At 33.7% G+C, this 19271-nt stretch overlaps 1 protein-coding gene across 2 annotated transcripts in view; it reads left to right on the top strand.

Moving 5' to 3' along the window:
- Positions 1 to 19271, top strand: part of UBE3A (ubiquitin protein ligase E3A) — a 103845-nt gene that overhangs the window by 82460 nt on the left and 2114 nt on the right. For both annotated transcript variants that reach the window (XM_045561557.1, XM_045561558.1), the window contains 6 exons: positions 3438 to 3582; positions 6331 to 6536; positions 7171 to 7335; positions 8444 to 8599; positions 8698 to 8771; positions 18818 to 18961. In XM_045561557.1, the coding sequence (XP_045417513.1) occupies positions 3438 to 3582; positions 6331 to 6536; positions 7171 to 7335; positions 8444 to 8599; positions 8698 to 8771; positions 18818 to 18961 (890 nt within the window). The remainder of the gene's footprint in view (positions 1 to 3437; positions 3583 to 6330; positions 6537 to 7170; positions 7336 to 8443; positions 8600 to 8697; positions 8772 to 18817; positions 18962 to 19271) is intronic.

The following is a 19271-nucleotide window of genomic DNA, read 5'->3' as shown; positions in this document are numbered from 1 at the left end:
TCCCATATGCAGGAAATACCTATATATTTCCTATATACCTATATATCTGCATCTGTATTCTAAGTGAATTCAGGAATGCTTACAAATTCTCCTTTTCTGAATGTTCACTGATATATTCCTCCAATTTCCAAATATCCTGTATTTAAAAAACTTTGGATTTTAGAAATTTAGTTTTAAATGAAACAGCTATTACATGTAATATACCTTTACAATTTAGTTTTTAAATCATTTTTTAATTGATTGAACAATGGATTGGAGATTGTTATTTTTAAGAAAAGGAAAACGAAATGCACCCCCTTATGTTAATGCCTTGGTCAGAATGGTTATTGCTAAATTTTATGTTATGTGTTTGTTACCACAGTTAAAAATAAAATATATTTTTAAAAAGTCTACTTATGTATTCTTAAATGATACAATATTTAAAAATCACTGTACAACAGAATGGTAATGTAAAATGGGTAATGATTGAAAATTTTTGCCTGGAGAATTCAGTTGCCAACTATTTTCAAATCATTCTTTTGACATGTTTATTTATTGTAAAAAATTTAAAAATATAGAAAAGCATAAAGAAGAAAATAAAAATCACTTATAATTGTAAAAAGAAAATATTGGTTGTCATGTCATTTTGGAGAGGCAATAAAGCAAAATAGCTTGCTGCCTAGATTAGAATCTGTTCCATGACTTACTAACTGTGACTTGAGGAAGTTATTTAACCTTTCATTACCTCAGGGTCCCCATCTGCAAAATGAAATTAATAATGTTACCTACCTAATAAGGTTGTTGGGAAGATTAAATGAGTTTCTACATGGAAAGTACTACTGAAGTGCTATATATTTTTGTTGCTTTTATTCATGGAATATTTTTGTTCTATAATGTCATGGTTGTTAGGTTTTCAGACAAGCCCAGAAAAAATTTTAGAACCAAGAAAGCAATAATAACAGTAACAGCAGCTAGTCTGGATATGCACTGACTTTGTGTAGGGAATTCATCTAAGTATTCACATATATTAACTTGTTTATTTCTGTATTATTCTTATTTTACAGATGAAAGAAAGTGGTAAAGTTATATGTTTACAGTTGCGACATAGAACATATTACATTAAATTCTTTTGGCACTCAAGTTGGAGAGCATAGAGTAGAGATTGGTGAAAGTGGACAGATATATACTATCTTATTAAGAATGATGATAAATTTGCCTCAGTTGTTATTCAACATGTCTTAGATGGAGCTGAGATTGGATGGAACACAGGGCCTCTCCATCCTGTAGAAATTCTTCACCAAGTCCTTTAAAAGGTTTCACATTGATAAGTAGTTAGCTCTTATTTATGAATGTTAATGGAGAAAAGCTATAGAATACATAGTCTAAATATTAAGTCTTTTTTTTTGTTCATTTTGGAATATATTTGATAAAAGGAAATATAAACATTGACTTACATCCTTTAACATTCAAGTTAAAAACTGGGAGAAGAAAACAAGGAATGGGTGACATTTGACCTAAGATAGTAATTCAAATTTTAGTCTTCAGAATTCTATATACTTTGTAGCTTGAAACAGGTTTCCAACTGGAACCTTTTATTATCCTAAGGTTATTTTCATATCTACATTTGTTTGACTTCAGTGTCTTGGAACTATAGCCTATGTCAGTTTCCTTTGGGGACATAAAATTGCAAATCTTTTGTTCAGAGAGCAAAGTTGTTTAAAAAGGTAACAATGTGATGTGTTATCTTCTTAGTAATATTGCCTGCTCTGCAGAACTCTGTCTTACATATTTTTCATAAACCTTCACAACATTATATGGCATGAAGAGTATTATCTTTTTTTTTTTTTCTTTACCTAGGGGGAAACTGAAGCGCAATTGAGTCACTTGCCAAAGTTTAAAGATTAAAAGTTCTGCTAAGTGACAGTTGGGACTAGCAAAGAGTATCCTGACTTAATCTTTCCACAACAAAATGCTGTCTCAAAATCTCTTAATACAACTTGGCCTAAAAATGATGTTGTAAATGTTAGAAACCACTGTTTAACAAGAACAGACATTCTTTTAAAATTAAAGACTAAATTCACTGAAGATATCCAGGGATAATTTCAGTCAGTTTTTTGACTGCAATGCTAGCAAGAAATATTTTACATAGCATCCCAGTACACACATGCACATCCATCTGTATATCTAATTGAAACAAAAGTTGCAGAAAACAGGAGGTTCCCTTACTATATGGAGTGCATTCTGATTTTTCCCCCATGGCCGATTGCAAACCAGTAAATGGATTAGACTACCCACTGATGAGTTGCAGTTCAGTTTTAAAAAACAGTGATCTTCAGATTTGATTTGAGTTTATATAGACAAATTAGAATGTCCAAATGAGTATTACTACCCAAAGTGATTACTTTAAGACTATAATACCTTTATTCCAGCAATCACTGCATTTTCAAAACCATTTTTAAAGTTCCATTTGGAATAGTTGAAATAACCTGAACATTCTTAAAATATCCTGTTTTGGCAAATTTTCATCTTGAAAATAAATTTTGTTTTTAATAGTCAGCAGATATTTGGAGGCAATTTAGCAGATAAGATGGATAATTAATCAAATATACTGTTAGTAAATTTTAGATACATCAAATAATAAATTGTAGTATAAATATTTCGTGTTAGCATCTAGTGTTGTTTTTGATTAATCTCATATAACAACTGAGTTTAATTACTGTATATTCGTAATTCTATAGGTAGACAAAAGTATTTGGTAAAAGATTTATAGTTGAAATAGTAGCTGCTTAGGGTGTGGTAACTGTTAAGAGATTTAAGGACATGAGCAAGGGTATGTCTCACCTGCTTTCAAGAAAGTAGGGTAGAGAATGGGTTCTAATCCATTAAAATGTGGTAATTTATACTAAGTCCAATGTCAGAGACCATAAACTACTTTTCCTGCTTGTCCAATGTATTTTTCTTAATTGAAATTATTTTACTGTGTCTTAGTAGATATTAAGACTTAACTCTTGAGTTTCTATTCTAGTAAACATAATTCTGTGAACAATTTTGAGGTTAAACTTTTGTGTTCCATTGTTTTTGCTGAAATGATTTAGCTTGAGTAGTCATTAGACATTTTGCTGTCTTCTTTCCATGCCCTCACTGTATAGTCCAGATTTGTTATATACAAGTAAAAGAATCTTAATTCTAATGTTCTACTATATGTTAATTTCATAACCTGTCAGTAAAGTTACTATGCTGATTTCTTTTTTGTCCTATTTTTTCATTATCTGTGAGACTGAATTTTTGTTTTCATTGGCTTTTAATAGTTTGATTCCTGTTTCCATTTAAAAACAAAAAGTCAAAATCTTTGTTCCCTATTCCTTGTTTTTGTTTCACATCTGCTTATTATTTTTATTTTGCATTTATCTTGATACTGGCAGTCATCTTCTTTTCATATTTATCTTTTCAATCACTAGCTAGAGATGATTGCTATGGAAAATCCTGCAGACTTGAAGAAACAGTTGTATGTGGAATTTGAAGGAGAACAAGGAGTTGATGAGGGAGGTGTTTCCAAAGAATTTTTTCAGCTGGTTGTGGAGGAAATCTTCAATCCAGATATTGGTAAATATTTTAGTGATGTGATTATGGTGTCATCTTTTTGAATTAAGAATTTGTTTATCTTGGTTTACAAATATCCTCAGCCATGAAGAGCAGCAGAAGGTGGTTTTGGTATAAATTACCTAGAATCACAGGTCATGACTAAATTTGTGGATTTTAGGACTGATTTATATGACTTATTTATTCAAATTCTTATTTAGATTACTTAGCCACATATTCTAATACAGGAAATTATCTCTTTAGTAAATTGAATTTGAAAATAGTTTAGAATGGTACATTAGAACAAACAAAGGGATTTTTTGGCTCTTTGTAGTCTAAAACAGTCATCATACTCCTGATGTTCCTAAAACGTGAGTTTCAAGGAACAATGGCTTGAAGAATGTTGAGAGAATGTCTCACAATTGTATCATGCTCAAAGTTCAGAAACACCAGCTGATAACAAATCAATTAGGTTTATTTTGTATAAGATTTCTTGGAGCTTAATATAGTAATGTTTCCTCTAAACTTGAACTGTAGAACCCTTTTTCTGCCCTGCATCTAATAATAATTGCCTCCCAGAAGAGTTTTTATTGAACACAGTTTGGGAAAGGCAAATGTGATGACGTATGTTAATCGGAAAATGAAGGATCAGAGTTTCAGTTTTTTAGCCTCCTTTCTTGTGATAGACAAAGTAGAACAGGGAAAAGACACAGCCTCTTGGATATTCTACTTAACTGGATAATTCTGAACTCATTCAATTTCTACACTGTAATTACTTAGTTACTGGGCTTGCTTATGTTTAAAATTGAGTACATGACAATATAGGAAAAGGTTTCCACTAATGATACCATCAAAATTGTGAGAAATGTGGCATAGAATAATGTGTATAATTTCCCTTAAATTTTGAGACTTGAGCTGTTACATCCTGTTGCATACTGAGGTATATGTACATTGAATTGACCTTTCTGTTTTTGTTTTTAATGAGTTACACACATACATAATATATGTATTGTGCATATAACTTATCTGTATTCTAGCCAATGTTTATTAATAATCAGAAGGCTATGCCATTTATATGTACTTTGTTCAAAGTAAACCAAAGACATAAGACCATGCCCTTTTTGAGATAGAAAATTAATTTATAAACTTCATAAGGAATTACTTTATAAGCTTCATAAATTTGGTAAACCCTACCTCTAGCTTCTGATATATCTAGAAATGTTAATTATATGCAGAAATATTTTTATGAAAAAATATACATTAAACAGTTCCAATTGATAGTAAGGTAACTGAAATAATGGCAGTAGAAATATCAAAAAGGAATATTTTACAAAAGGCATCCTTTATGGTGCTTTTCTTCTAGGGACTTGAAAAAATGTGCCCAAAATGGAATCTTCTTGTACTTCAAAATTGTTATCTTTCATATATGGAGACTAGAGTAGTGACCTAGATAATCTGTATTCTGATATTAATAGTTTATTGGTCTTGAGACTAAGGATATGCATTTATGACATTTCATCATATTTATTATTATTTGTCACCTATTCTTGACCCCGTTAATACTATATTTGTAACTAAATGAAGTTCTTAGCACTTCCATGGATGTTGTAACTTGGCCTGTAAAAAAATGTTTAGATATAAACTGAAATTCAAGTATGAATTGGATAATTTTTAAACCATTATTTCATGAACATTAAATTTGCATTAGGAAAATGTCCTAAGGTTAATTTATGCTTTTAGTGACAAGGAGACATTCTAAAGTTCCTTTTCTTCTTAACTTAAAGTGAAAATGAAGAAACATTTTTAAAGCTTTAAAAATTCTTATAAACTGATTTTAAAATATATACTGTATTATTTGATTTCTAAACTCTTTGTTCTACTGGAAATTACAGATTTTTTTCAGACCTGATTCTTAAAGTATTTTCATCCAGTTTCTTAGTAGCAACTAAAAATTTAGTAAAATGAAAAAATTCTAAATTCAGTTAGAATATTTATTTTCCTGTAAGACATCTATTTTTTAAAAAGGAAGAGGATAATTCTTAGTAATGCTCACTCAGATAGGTAAAACCAGAGATTCCAGTTTTCCAATGAATGTTATTAAAAAGGTCACCAAGTTAAGTTTTGAATAATGAAGACTATGTGAAACTGAAAGACTACAAAACTACTTTTGTTTTACTTATTGGCTAATAATTAATATGTGTATTAAACAGTTTTGCCTATCTAAGTTATCAAGTTTATTTAAATTTAGGTACTTGGGATTATATTTGTTAGAAAGATGCTAGAAAAATTTCATGGGGACCGTTGTCCAATTTTGAAAAACAAAACCAAACCTTTTCGTACTATAATACAAAATTGTTTTTTAAAACAGTACATGTTGTACAAATATAAGTAATCACATTTTTATAAATGAAACATTTAAAAAATATGATAGCCTTTTTTTGTTTCTGTTTATTTTTCAACCATGGAGTAGATAAAGTTATGAGTATAAATTAACTTTTCATATATGTTGGTAAAAGATTAGGAACAGTTTAATCTTTAATTTGTTTAGTACATTATTTCCTTGGCTTCTTAAAATTAACATACCACCATTTGCCACAATTTATAATAACCAGATATATTTGGACATTGTTTTCTCAAGTGCTAATGTAATAGCACACACCTACTATATAAAAAATATGTTTTATGTGTGTAATTGTTTTAAATTTACATTTGTATTCATCAGTCTTTAATAAAATACAATAGTAATGTATTTTTTAAAATCATTTCTTATAGGTATGTTCACATATGATGAATCTACAAAATTGTTTTGGTTTAATCCATCTTCTTTTGAAACTGAGGGTCAGTTTACTCTCATTGGCATAGTACTCGGTCTGGCTATTTACAATAACTGTATACTGGATGTACATTTTCCCATGGTTGTCTACAGGAAGCTAATGGGGAAAAAAGGAACTTTTCGTGACTTGGGAGACTCTCACCCAGTAAGTTCTTTGTCATTTTTTTATTTAATCTCAGATTTTATTTAAATGCAAAAATATAATTTAATATATATATAAACATTTTAAAGTTTTTGTTTGCAATCTTTGTTGATGTTTATTGTCAGTAAGATAAAGGAGTTTTAATTTGACTGAAGTACCATAAACACTTAGAAACTCAAAGGGGAAAATTTTTATATACTACTGGCATCAAGCAGCTTTTATAAGATTGATTCTGTTAAGTATTTTTAAACATTTTGTTTGTTTTTTAATGAAATCGTATGAGATTGCCAAGTGAAATCAGAGCTGCCCTGACTAAGGGTCTTGATAGCTGCAGTTAGTGTGTCTGTTTCTCTCTCCCACCCTCCTTCCTGTTCCTTGCCCAACCTTGAGACACCACAGAGGTTCTCGTAGAACACAGTGTAAAATCTGTTGCTAAACTGATGGTATTGGACATCATCTGTGACTGACAGTCTTTCTCTTCTAGGTTGTAAACAATTTGGGGGGCAGGAGGGATACTATCTATGTGTTAATTATTGACAAAGTTTTTGTTTCTGTTTTTGTCTAAGCAGAATGATATAAACTATTTGTTGTGTTTGTAGTTCTGTGGTAGCCTCAATTTTCCATTTCTGGTTGTTAGGTTCTATATCAGAGTTTAAAAGATTTATTGGAGTATGAAGGGAATGTGGAAGATGATATGATGATCACTTTCCAGATATCACAGACAGATCTTTTTGGTAATCCAATGATGTATGATCTAAAGGAAAATGGTGATAAAATACCAATTACAAATGAAAACAGGAAGGTAATGTTTTATCCTTGCTTTTATCTCTTTATTAACAATTTTGAAAGCATGTGTGCTTGTAATTTTTAAAGACGTATCTAGTATTGTCCATATAGAGAACTAAGAAATCAGGTAACCAAGTTCATGTAAATGATAGCACCACAGTTTTCTAATTTTTGAATATTAGCTGGTATGAGAGCACACAGTGGGCTCTAAACTCCTTTTAGAGAAAGAGGACATGAAGTAGAAGATGGTGAATAGCTAAGTGTGTCTGTAGTATAAAGCAAGAAGCAGGATGTTTCTTATATTAAGCTGTAGAGGTAAAAGGACCTCATGATTAAGGTGCTTACCACAGAATAAATGAAAATTATATTTAATCTACACATGTTTATCCTATTTATGTTATAAATACACTTCTGAAAAGTATTCTTTATATCAGATTTGGGTTTCTATTGACTAAAAATTATTCATCTGAAAATAGGAATGACCCAGAACATAACAGGAAAAGAATGATAAATATGTGGTATACCTTTAAGAAACATAGGTTTATATTGATATTTTTTGATTATTGTACTCACAGAGGATACAAAGTACATTTTCTTTTTGATTTGGTATAGTAGTTTTTATGTATCAAGGAAAAATACAGCATTTTTGCTGAACTGCGCACAGTAGGCAGCTTACCAAATATTCTATAGTAGAAAACATGGGACTTCCTGGTTTGTTCAAATCAAGCACATTATGCTTTATTAAAACTGTTGGCTTTTATAAATAGATGAATACATGGTTTACATGTATCTCTGCTTGTAAACCTATTTGAGGGAACCTAAAAAATCGTATTGAGGCTCCAGCTTTTATATTCAGTTCTGTTTAAATACTATCAAAATTGAAATTTTTATGTATAATGGTTTTATGTACATGGCCTTTTTACAGTTTAATATTGGGTATCACAGAGACCTGTGAAATTGTAAGAAGTGTTTTCTTTTGTATGTGTAAAATTTCAACTTTAAAAAATATTTTTGAATGTCTTTTCCTTGGGAAAATAAAAGCAAAACAACTATGCAGCCCAGTTATTTGTGCTCCGTTTGCATAGCATATTATAAGAAGTTCTTGTGATTAATGTCTTCTACAGGAATTTGTCAATCTCTATTCTGACTACATTCTCAATAAATCAGTGGAAAAACAGTTCAAGGCTTTTCGGAGAGGGTTTCATATGGTAACCAATGAATCTCCCTTAAAGTACCTATTTAGACCAGAAGAAATTGAATTGCTTATCTGTGGAAGCCGGGTAAGAAAACAGGTGTCTGCAGAAAAATTATGTATCGATTCATTGTTTGTAATGGTGTAGTATGTAAGATATTAAAACATACTTTCTTGACTTTCCAGAATCTAGATTTCCAGGCACTAGAAGAAACTACAGAATATGACGGTGGCTATACCAGGGACTCTGTTCTGATTAGGTGAGGTGCTTAATTGTTAAAGGGAAGATCTGATTCACCAAAGGCGTGTGTGTGTTATGCTTTAGACCTTTGTCTCTAGGTACTACTTCCCAAATAAGCAAACTGACAAATTCTCATTTATAAAATCAGAAATATGTTTGTAAAATAATCACCAATTTTTAGAGTTAATCTTGTGATTTATTTCATGAATTTAAGTGTTTTATGTAAGTCTCATGTTTTTTCCTGCATTTGGAGTATAGATTATTTAATATTTCTGGTGATTCTGATCAGAGTATGCTTACTGCTGGTTAGAAGATGATAAAAATAAGACTACCTCTGAATATTTGTTTCTTTTGAACTGTACGTTTTTGAACTGCTGTTACATAGCTACCTGTATCAAGCACCTTTTGTGTGGAATGTACATTCCTTTATTTAATTCTTAAGATAGAATCACAAGATACAAATTAGTGTTCCCATTTTACTCCTTAAGAAATTGAGCCTTAAATTCTCACAGAAAGAGGTAGAGGTTTCCAATTCTGTCTGCTCCAAGCAAATGCCCTTGCTACTATACTGTCTACTTCCTGTACTGTGTATGCTATCCAATCCTGAAAGACATAGGCTTCCCCAACCCCTGCTAAGATTGGTAAAATGGACAAAGGTACCTTTTGTCACCCACTGGTAGGGTGATGCAGATACCTTCCTATAAGCTGCCTCCAAAGGTTATTGCTCTAGGCCTCTCAAGTATGTAAACACCAGAATGAATATCAATTCTGTCTAGTAATGAGTAATATTTTATCTTAATGTTATTTTTTATATTATACTTGACCCTTGAACAGCATAGGTTTGAACTACAGAGTTCCACATATGCTTGTTTTTTTTTTTTTTCCCTGTCCACCCAAATGTGTATCCAGTATTCTTGGGGTACACAGCAAACCCTGTGTACCGAGGGCCTGACTTTTCCTATGCACAGTTTCTGCAGGGCTGACTGAAGGACTTGAGTTTGCGTGGATTTTGGTTCCTGTGGGTGGTTCTGGAACTAATCCCCCACGTATGCTGAGGGATAACCATATATCACATTATTTTCTTTTGTTCTGTTATTTCATGTCCTCCTTCATCCTGGTTTTAGGACATTACTGATATTTTCTCTTTATGGTGACCCCTTGGTCATTTCTAACCACAGCAGTGGTGAATGTATTTATGCTTAGCATCCACTGTACTGCTCCTTACTTGGCATTTCAAAGGTGATCATAAAAGGCTGAGATAACATAGTGATAAGAAAACCCCGTTTGTCAGTCACAAAGAGTATCACAGCAGTATCTCTGTAATATTGATCACCAATAGGATTTCTAACAGAGTTTTTATGAATATAACCATTCCTGTTTATTTTTAAATTATTGTTTGTATAATCTTATTTCTATCATTTTATTTTTAACCTATGTTGCTTAATTTGAAATGAGTTTCTTGTAAACAGCATATAGTTGTCATTTTTAAAAAATCCACTCTGTTAGTCTCTGCCTTTTTATTGGTGTGTTTAGACCATTAATATTTAAGGTCCCTATTGATATGTTAGGGCTTAATTCTGCTGTCTTAGTATTTTTCTGTTTCTTTATTTTAGTGCCTTTTTTTCTCTTTCTCTCTCTCACTCTCTCTGTCTTCCATGGGTTACTTGAACTTTTAGGATTTCTTCTTGATTTATTTATAGTGTTCCTTTTTGTGTATATTGATTTCTCTCCCTCTGCCACCTTGAAGATAGTAAATGTGTGTACTGATTTCTATAGTTTTCATCATGGTTGCTGTGGGTATTACATTATAGATATATTATTTCACTGGTATCAACACCACCACCTTGAGTGAAATGTGGAAACCTTCCTTTCAGTTAGGCCTTTTTCTCCACTTTGAAATGTTATTGTCATGAGTGTAAATGCTGTTAGAATTTTTGTATCAGTTATCAATTGATTTATAGAATGAGAGGAATGGTAGTCTATTGTGTATACCCATATTTCTGCTATATTCATTCTTTTTTTCCATCTTTTATCACTTTCTTTAGCTAATCTTCAAAGGCAGGTCTGCTAATGAGACCTTTTAATTTTCCTTTGTTGAAGATGACTTTATTTTCCTGTTATTCTTGAAGAAGAGTTTCAGGCTTCTTGAAACTGTAGGTTTGTGTCTTTTGCCAAACAAGAAAAATTTTCAGCCATTATTTCTTCAAATACTCTTTCAACCCCACTCTCTTTTCTCCTTTCTAGGCCTCTAATGATATGAATGTTGAGTCATGTGTTATTGTTCCCACATGTACCTGAGGTGCGGTTCATTTTTCAGTCTATTTTGTCTCTTTTGAGATTGCTGTCCTCTGTCATCTTCACTCCACTGTTGAGCCCATCCAATGATTATTTTTCTCTTTATGTATTTTTCTGGTCTATAATTTCCACTTGGCTCTTTTTTATTGTACCTTTTTGTTTTTTTGCCAAGATTTTCCATTCCTTTGTGAAACAGCAGAACTTGTAATTGCTTGTCAAATCATTTTTATGATGACTGCATTAAAATCCTTGTGAGATAATTTCAACATCTTACTCATCTCAGTGTTGGCATCAGTTGATTTTCTTTCCTTTGTGTGATTTTCCTGGTTGTTGGTGTGACAGGTAATTTTTGGATTGTATCTTGGACATTTTGTCTATTTTGTCAGAAAACTTTGGGTACTTTCAGTTTTTTACTTTAGCAGGCAGTCATCCTGTTTAGGTTTTGCATGCAGGTCCTGGTGTATTTTTGTGGGTTGTGGTTCCAGTGACTAGTTTTCAGAACCTTTGGAGTGGTGTTTGGTTTGCTTCATTTATGCCTTTCCATTGGGGTTCCTGCTGGTGCTGCAATGAGCAGGCTTCTCCAGGTGGAGCTGTGTAGGGTGCCTTTGGATAGGGGAACAGTGCCTCTGCTGGCTCTCCTCCATTCCCTGGAGAGCACTTTCTGAGCCTTGTGCCTTTTGTGGCCTGATGATCCACCTTGCTGGGTCCCGGTTGGTAGTGCTCCTGACCACATTGTGTCTCTGGGCTGGAAGGAGACTGAGACTGGCAGGGAAGGAAAGCACTTGCAGGGCCAGTTACAGCAGAATTTCTCCTGCCAGTGCTCAGTAGCCCTGTGTCTCTAATCAGTAAGGAGAGTCTCAGGCATGGTTTCATTTCTTTTTGAGGTTTAAGATTTTTATTCTTTCTCACTTTTGTTTCTAGGATATTGTTTCTGTAGGGACCATCCTTAAGTTTCTTTTGGTTTAGTTTTAGTTTCTTTATATTTGACGTGATTTTTTCCTTTTATTTCTAATTATTAGGAATTAATATTTCTGTTAAAAGAAAATTATTTCATTTTATTTCTAATTATTCCTTGTCTTCTGGCATCTTCCATCTCTGATTTAATTGTTCTTCTATAGCCTCTGGTATTTTAAAAATTCCTTTTAGCTCACTTTGAAATTTATTTACAGTTTTCATCTGTTCTATTGGCATATCTTTTAGTATACTATCATTCTCATCTGCGTGCACATATTCTTTCTCTGCTAATAACTTCTTAAGTGTTTCACTGTGACCTTTTTCTGTTGTTCATTTTTTTGTGAAATGAGTTTCCCATACTTGCAAGAGGAAAAGATGGGCCAAGATAGCTCTTCTTGTTTCAGGGGACTCTTATTTCTTTTTGTAAAATGATCGAAAATATGGCTTTGTGCTTTCTGAAGTTGTCTCCCCTGCTCCACATGTATTTGAACCTTTTTATTTGTTTTTTTGTCTTTATCGTCATTGATTTGGCCCATTTGGACATTATTCCCAGCAGTTTCTCCTTGGTACAAGGTTTATTTTGGAGGGGATTTTGGTGTTCAAGACTTTTAAGGGCCCAGAGCTTATTGCATCATGATCCCTTTGCAATTATCTGCAAATTAAATCCTGTAGAACTTCCTCTAACTTTAAGCTGATGTTAGCAAATGACCTTTGCTTTCCAGCAGGTTGGCAGTTTTTAGGTTCTCTTTCTTATTCTCAGGGCTGTAAGAAACCTAGTTAGTTACCTTCCTTCTGCTTCCTTACCAACAGGGTCTTCTAGTTTTCAGTGCATGGTTCTATTCATTTGTATGCGAAGGTTCTTGGAGGATACCTTATTACCTGGTTTTGTTGTAGCTAATGTCTGTGGGTCTTTGGTTTTCCCATCTAGTTTGCTCTTTTGGGGGAGGAGACTGAGAAGGAAATAAAGCAAAGACAAAAGTAAAATTACTTGTCACATCCACCATCATCTTCCCAGAACCCCTTATTTGTCTTTCACGTGATTTTAGTATTTATTAGTATCATTACATGAATTCATTATTTCACTGAGAATTGCAAGATGGTGATTTGAAAAAAACTTGTTTTCATCTGTTTGTCCAGCATGTATAGCTGCCATTCTTTTTCCTTATCAGTGGATCCTATTTGATTACCTTGAAAAGGCATGATAAAATAAAATGTATTTAACTTTTTGAGAATAAGGAGTTAATGTAATAATTTTAATAGTGAGAGTTGAATTTGGTGTTTTGGTTGGTTTTTGCCTTTTTGAATATTGTTATAAACTCGCACTATTTTTTATATTTAATATCTTACATAGTCATTCCTAATGATATTCAAATTGCTTAGCCTTTGTGTGCTTTTAACATGACACTATTAGATTTTGAAATTTTTACCTTACTTTGAACATTCTCAACCTCAGGTCTGGAATAAATCATTTTTCCAAGGAATTACTGGGGAATGGTATTTAAAAGTCAGATTTTGGGTACAAGGTATGACCTTTGTTATTTAATGTTATTACTAGTAGGCCATGTCAGTGGGCAGAGCTAGAAAGAAACTTTTCCCATTATATCCTGGAAGTCACCCCGTATCAATGCAGAGATGTAGCCCACAGTTTTTTATATGGCTGAATATTGCTACATTGTGTGGATACAGCATAGATTATTAATATTCATGGACATAGAGATTATTTCCAACCTTCTGCTGTTAGTGGTAATGTCACAGTTAATCTTCTTACACATACATTATTCCATACCTATGTAGGGTTTCACTAAAATAAATTGCTGGAAGTGGAATTGTTGCATCAAATGGCAGCTGCATATGTAATTTTGCTAGATATTGCCAAATTCTCCTTCACAGAAATGTAACATTTTGTATTCCCATCAGCAGTATATAGGAATATCTCTTTTCCTACAACTTTCCAAACAGAATGTGTTATGAAACTTGGATGTTTACTTATCTGCTAATTTGAGAAATCTTATTTCAGTGTAGTTATAAATTGAGTTTACCTCATTGTGAATGAGAATGGGCATCTTTTCTTGACTTAAAAGTTATTTGTATTTTTTATATAGTCTTTTGCTCATTTTGCTGTTCAGTTGGTCGTTTTCTTTTCTTCTTCTTTTTTTTTTTTTTTTTTTTGAGACAGAGTCTTGCTCTATTTCCCTGGGTAGAGTGCAGTGTCGTCATCATAGCTCACTGCACTCTCAAACTCCTAGGCTCAAGCAATCCTCCTGCCTCAGACTCCCGAGTAGCTAGGACTATAGGCATGTGCCATGACACTTGGCTAATTTTTTTATTTTTCAGTAGAGACAGGTTCTCGTTCTTGCTCAGGCTAGTCTCGACCTCCTGAGTTCAAGTGATCTCTTCCCTCCTCAGCCTCTCAGAGTGCTAGGATTATAGGCATGAGCCACCGTACCTGCCCCATTTTCTTCATTTTTAGAAACTTTATACATTAGAGAAATTAGCCCTTTAACTCTAATAAGTTTGCAAAATTTTTTTTTCTAGTTTGCCATTTGTCATTTGACTTTGTGTCCACAGTTTTTTATCAGGTGAAAGCTTTTATGTTTATGTAGTTCAACTATTAATTTTTTCCATTATTCTGCTTTGATGTGTATTTCTTTAGTTTTATTTCATTCATTTTCTTGCCTTATTTCTAGACTCTGTGTCCCCAGTAGAAATTTTGGTCATATTGCTACTCCTTTGGTTACCTTATAATAAAATTAGCCTTTATTTCCAAAGTTATTTTGCATATTCCTTAGTAAATTTTTTTCTTTTTTTTTTTTATTTCAGCTTATTACGGGGGTACAAAAGTTCAGGTTATATATATTTCCCATGCCCCCCCATCCCCCCGAGTCAGAGCTTCAAGCGTGTCCATTCCCCAGACTGCACATCGCACTCATCATGTAGGTATACACCCATCCCCCATCCCCCCGAGTCAGAACTTCAATCGTGTCCATTCCCCAGACAGTGCACATCACACTCATCATGTAGGTATACACCCATCCCCTCCCCCCACCCCTCACCTCTGTCCGATAACCAATTGGTGTTATTCCCAAATGTGCACTTAGGTGATGATCAGGTAAACCAATTTGGTGGTGAGTACATGTGGTGCTTATTTTTCCATTCTTGGGATACTTCACTTAATAGAATGGGTTCCAACTCTCTCCAGGAGAACAAAAGAGATTCTATATCACCGTTATTTCTTATAGCTGAGTAATACTCCATGGTATACATATACCACAGTTTACTAATCCACTCATGAATTGATGGGCATTTGGGCTGTTCCCACATCTTTGCAATTGTGAATTGTGCTGCTATAAACATTCAGGTGCAGGTGTCTTTTTTATAGAATGACTTTTGTTCTTCTGGGTATATGCCCAATAATCGATTGCTGGATCGAATGGTAGGTCTACTTGAATCTGTTTAAGTTATCTCCATATTGCTTTTCACAGGGGTTGCACTAGTTTGCATTCCCACCACCAGTGTATGAGCGTTCCTGTCTCTCCGCATCCACGCCAACATGTATTGTTTTGGGACTTTTTGATAAAGGCCATTCTCACTGGAGTTAAGTGATATCTCATTGTGGTTTTGCATTTCTCTGCTGATTAGAGATGTTGAGCATTTTTTCATATGTTTGTTAGTCATTCTTATATCTTCTTTTGAAAACTTTCTGTTCATGTCCTTTGCCCACTTTTTGATAGGGTTGTTCTATTTTTTCTTACTGATTTTCCTGAGTTATAAATAGATTCTTGTTATCAGTCCTTTATCGGATGTGTAGTATGCGAAAATTTTTTCCCATTCTGCAGGTTGTCTGTTTAGTCTCATGACTGTTTGTTTGGCTGTGCAGAAGCCTTTTAATTTAATCAGATCCCATTTATTTTTGTTGTTGCTGTGATTGCCTTAGGGGTCTTCATAAATTCTTTGCCTAGGCCAATGTCTGTAAGAGTCTTTTCTTCTTTAGTAAATTTTTTAGTATCCTCATTTCTATTTTCAGATTTGTTCATCTTTCTCTGACTTTTGAATTTTTTTTTTTTTTTTTGAGACAGAGTCTCTCTCATTCTGTTACCCAGGCTGGGGTACAGTGGCATCATCATAGCTCACTGCAGCCTCCAACCCCTGGGTTCAAGCTATCTTCTGCCTCAGCCTCCCGAGTAGCTGGGACTACATGCCACCATGCCTGGCTAATTTTTCTATTTTTTGTAGAGACTGGGTGTTGTTCTTGTTCAGGCTGGTCTTGAACTGTTGGCATCAAGCAGTCCTCTCACCTCAGCTTCCCAGAGTGCTAGGATTACAGGCATGAACCACTGTGCCCAGCCTGAGTTTTGTATTTCCGATTACTGGTATTCTTTCCTATCTGCTATTACGTTTTTCTATCATGTTAGAACATGGTGTTACAGATTTCCCATTGTTTATGACTGAATTTTTCTTGACCTGCTATTAATAGATCTCAGAAGGGAGTGGAGAGGAATTTGGGTGGTTTAGTGGTCTCTCAGTTGAATGGATCCCTCTTCTGTTGCTTTCGTAAGGGCAGTTTCTTTATTGTGTGGTCTGTTTTACATGGTCCAGCACCTTCTGATTCTTCAGTTCCATCTGGCTTAATTACAACCTTTTTTCATCAGTCACTTCTATCCCATTATAGCCAGAAGCTACTTTCAAGGGAAACTTCTGCATCACAGATGCCCCCTTTCCCTTCAGGCATAGTGACTTCCTGATACTGTAATTTCTGGTTCCAGGTACTTTTCTGTTGCCCTTCCTTTTAACCACTCTTTTGCCAGTGGCTCTAACCTGCTGTCAGTATTTCTCTGTTCAGGTGGGTCTCTGACCTTCTGGTGTGAAACCCTAGCCAGTATTATTCTGCATACCCTGCTCTTCCACATGGTTCCTGTGGGACTCTGCTAATGTGGGTTCAAGTACTAACTCTGCTGGTCTCAGGTGTTCATTTCCCCATTTACATAATATTTGGAGTTTATTACTCAGTCTCCTAGTTTTACTTTAGGTGTAGATTATGGGTGTTTTTATTTCTCTCCTTTTTTATCTGGTTAGATGTTTGGGTGTGTAGGTAGGATGTGATCCAGCCACCACTCTTGTGTAACAACCTGGAAGCTTCGTTTCCTCTTCAGTTTTCTAAATAGATGCATTCTTGTTTAATTCAAAAATTTAATGTAGCACATAACACTTATAGGAAGAGAAGAATTTTGTTTAGTAATTGTTCTCATTGAATAAAGGATTTTTAAGTTTTTTTAAAAAGACCAAAGAAACAACTTGTTAATAATTAGCCAGACTGGTCGCTATGACCACTGCTGATCTGCTACTTCCTTTGGGGTCTGTCTCCCCTCCTCAAGGGCACCCTTCAATCTGCCTCCTTAGGTGTTGCTGGTTCAGTCAGGCTTCAGAGCCCTCCTGCAGTGTGAGGAAGCATTATTACCACCCACTGCAGGGCAGCTTTTCTGCTGTGACAGAGGGTCTGTGCTGCAGCAGACTTGTTTTCTCTTGCCATCTACCCCAAAGGGAATGATGTAAACTGGGGTCTAATGCCTTTCAGATTAAGAATATCTGAGAGAGAGCCTCCTGCAAGTTCTGTGTCCAGTTCCTTATTGCTGTGTATTTCTTTATTGTTTCCTCAAGGAACTGAGGGGCAGGGAGCATGTCAGAGTGGCAGGCAAGGGAAGTGGCAAGAGATTGGAGAATGCTAAGAATAAGAAGTCTAGTAAAGCTGCTAATTTATGTCAGAATAATGATGTTGCCGTAATTAAAAATGCCAGCATTTTCATAATGAAAATAGTGTACTAGAATACTGAAATATCAAAAACTAGAATTGTGCTTACTGATTTGGTAACTGTGACATTCTCCGGCAGGGTTCTGGAAAGAACTTCTAAAGTCGATACTAAAATGCATTCTATAAAATACTTCTAATATTTTTCTAAAATCTTGAAAGTTTTTAGTTGTGAATTAGTGTATACATAAGTTTTACAGATAACTGTTATTCAAACAAGCATGCCAAGATTGATCTTTATGAGCTTGTATTTTAGAATTTGTGATAATGTTAATAAGCTTCATTATAACATGGCTTTTACTACATAGGTTTTAGGAATGCTGCATATTAAATCATTCTTTTAAAATAACTATGTGGCAGAAATATTAGAATAATTCTCCATACACAGCTCATACTACTTGATAAAAGTGTTCCAGTTCATATAAAAATTGTATACTTTCGTATTACTGCTATTAGGTGTGTGTGTATAGGGGATTTTTTTGGGTGGGGTTTTTTTTTTTTTTTTTTTTTTTTTGTTGTTGTTCTTTTCTCTTTTGTCCTTAATCTGTATCACCTTTTCCTCCCAAAGTTGAATAAGGGATAAATAAACCAGGAGAATAAGGGAGAGAAGGAATAGATAAAATATATACTCAAAGGCATCTGGAGTTAATTTTTCACAGTATTCTTTTCAGTCTTTTTCAATTCACAGAATTTTGTCTTTTATTTGTTACTGATTACATATTGTGATTATATCTTAATTTATATAATCATTTCCTATTGTTGTACATTCATGTTTTCCCAGTTTCTTACTGTTGTGAATAATATAATGAACGTAAGTTTTTATGTATTTAGAACTATTTAAGATAAATTTGCCTAAGTGGAATTACTGAATCACCAGGAATGAATCTTTGGAGTTTCTGATAATAACTTTCAAGTTGTCTCCTAATATGGCTTTCATACAAATCATAAGCTTATATTAATGCTAGTTACAATGAATGCCAAACTAAAATTAGTATTGTATCTTTTCTCATTAGGGAGTTCTGGGAAATCGTTCATTCATTTACGGATGAGCAGAAAAGACTCTTCTTGCAGTTTACAACGGGCACAGACAGAGCACCTGTGGGAGGACTAGGGAAATTAAAGATGATTATAGCCAAAAATGGCCCAGATACAGAAAGGTAATTATTAAGCTGTGACTACATACCTACTAAAAACCTTGCATGCCACATCACACACGTGTGAACTGTCATTTATCATATCTTCTGAGCACGTTTGCGATTTTATATAGAAATCTTCAAATTACATGAAACATTAGTTGAGAGAATATTTTGCTGTTATTGTGTGAGGAAACTTTTTAAAAATTGGCCTAGTTAAATATTATGGAATTTACATTGGCTCTGAATTGTTCAAATTAGTATGATTACTTCATTTTTTAGATTCATAATTTATTAATTGAAAGCCATATTATATAATAACCGATATAGAATG

The sequence above is a fragment of the Lemur catta genome, chromosome 9 (genome assembly GCF_020740605.2).
Source record: "Lemur catta isolate mLemCat1 chromosome 9, mLemCat1.pri, whole genome shotgun sequence".
In the NCBI taxonomy this organism is placed as follows: domain Eukaryota; kingdom Metazoa; phylum Chordata; class Mammalia; order Primates; family Lemuridae; genus Lemur; species Lemur catta.
Note: the sequence above shows the minus strand (reverse complement) of the source record. Positions and strands in the feature narration are given on the sequence as shown.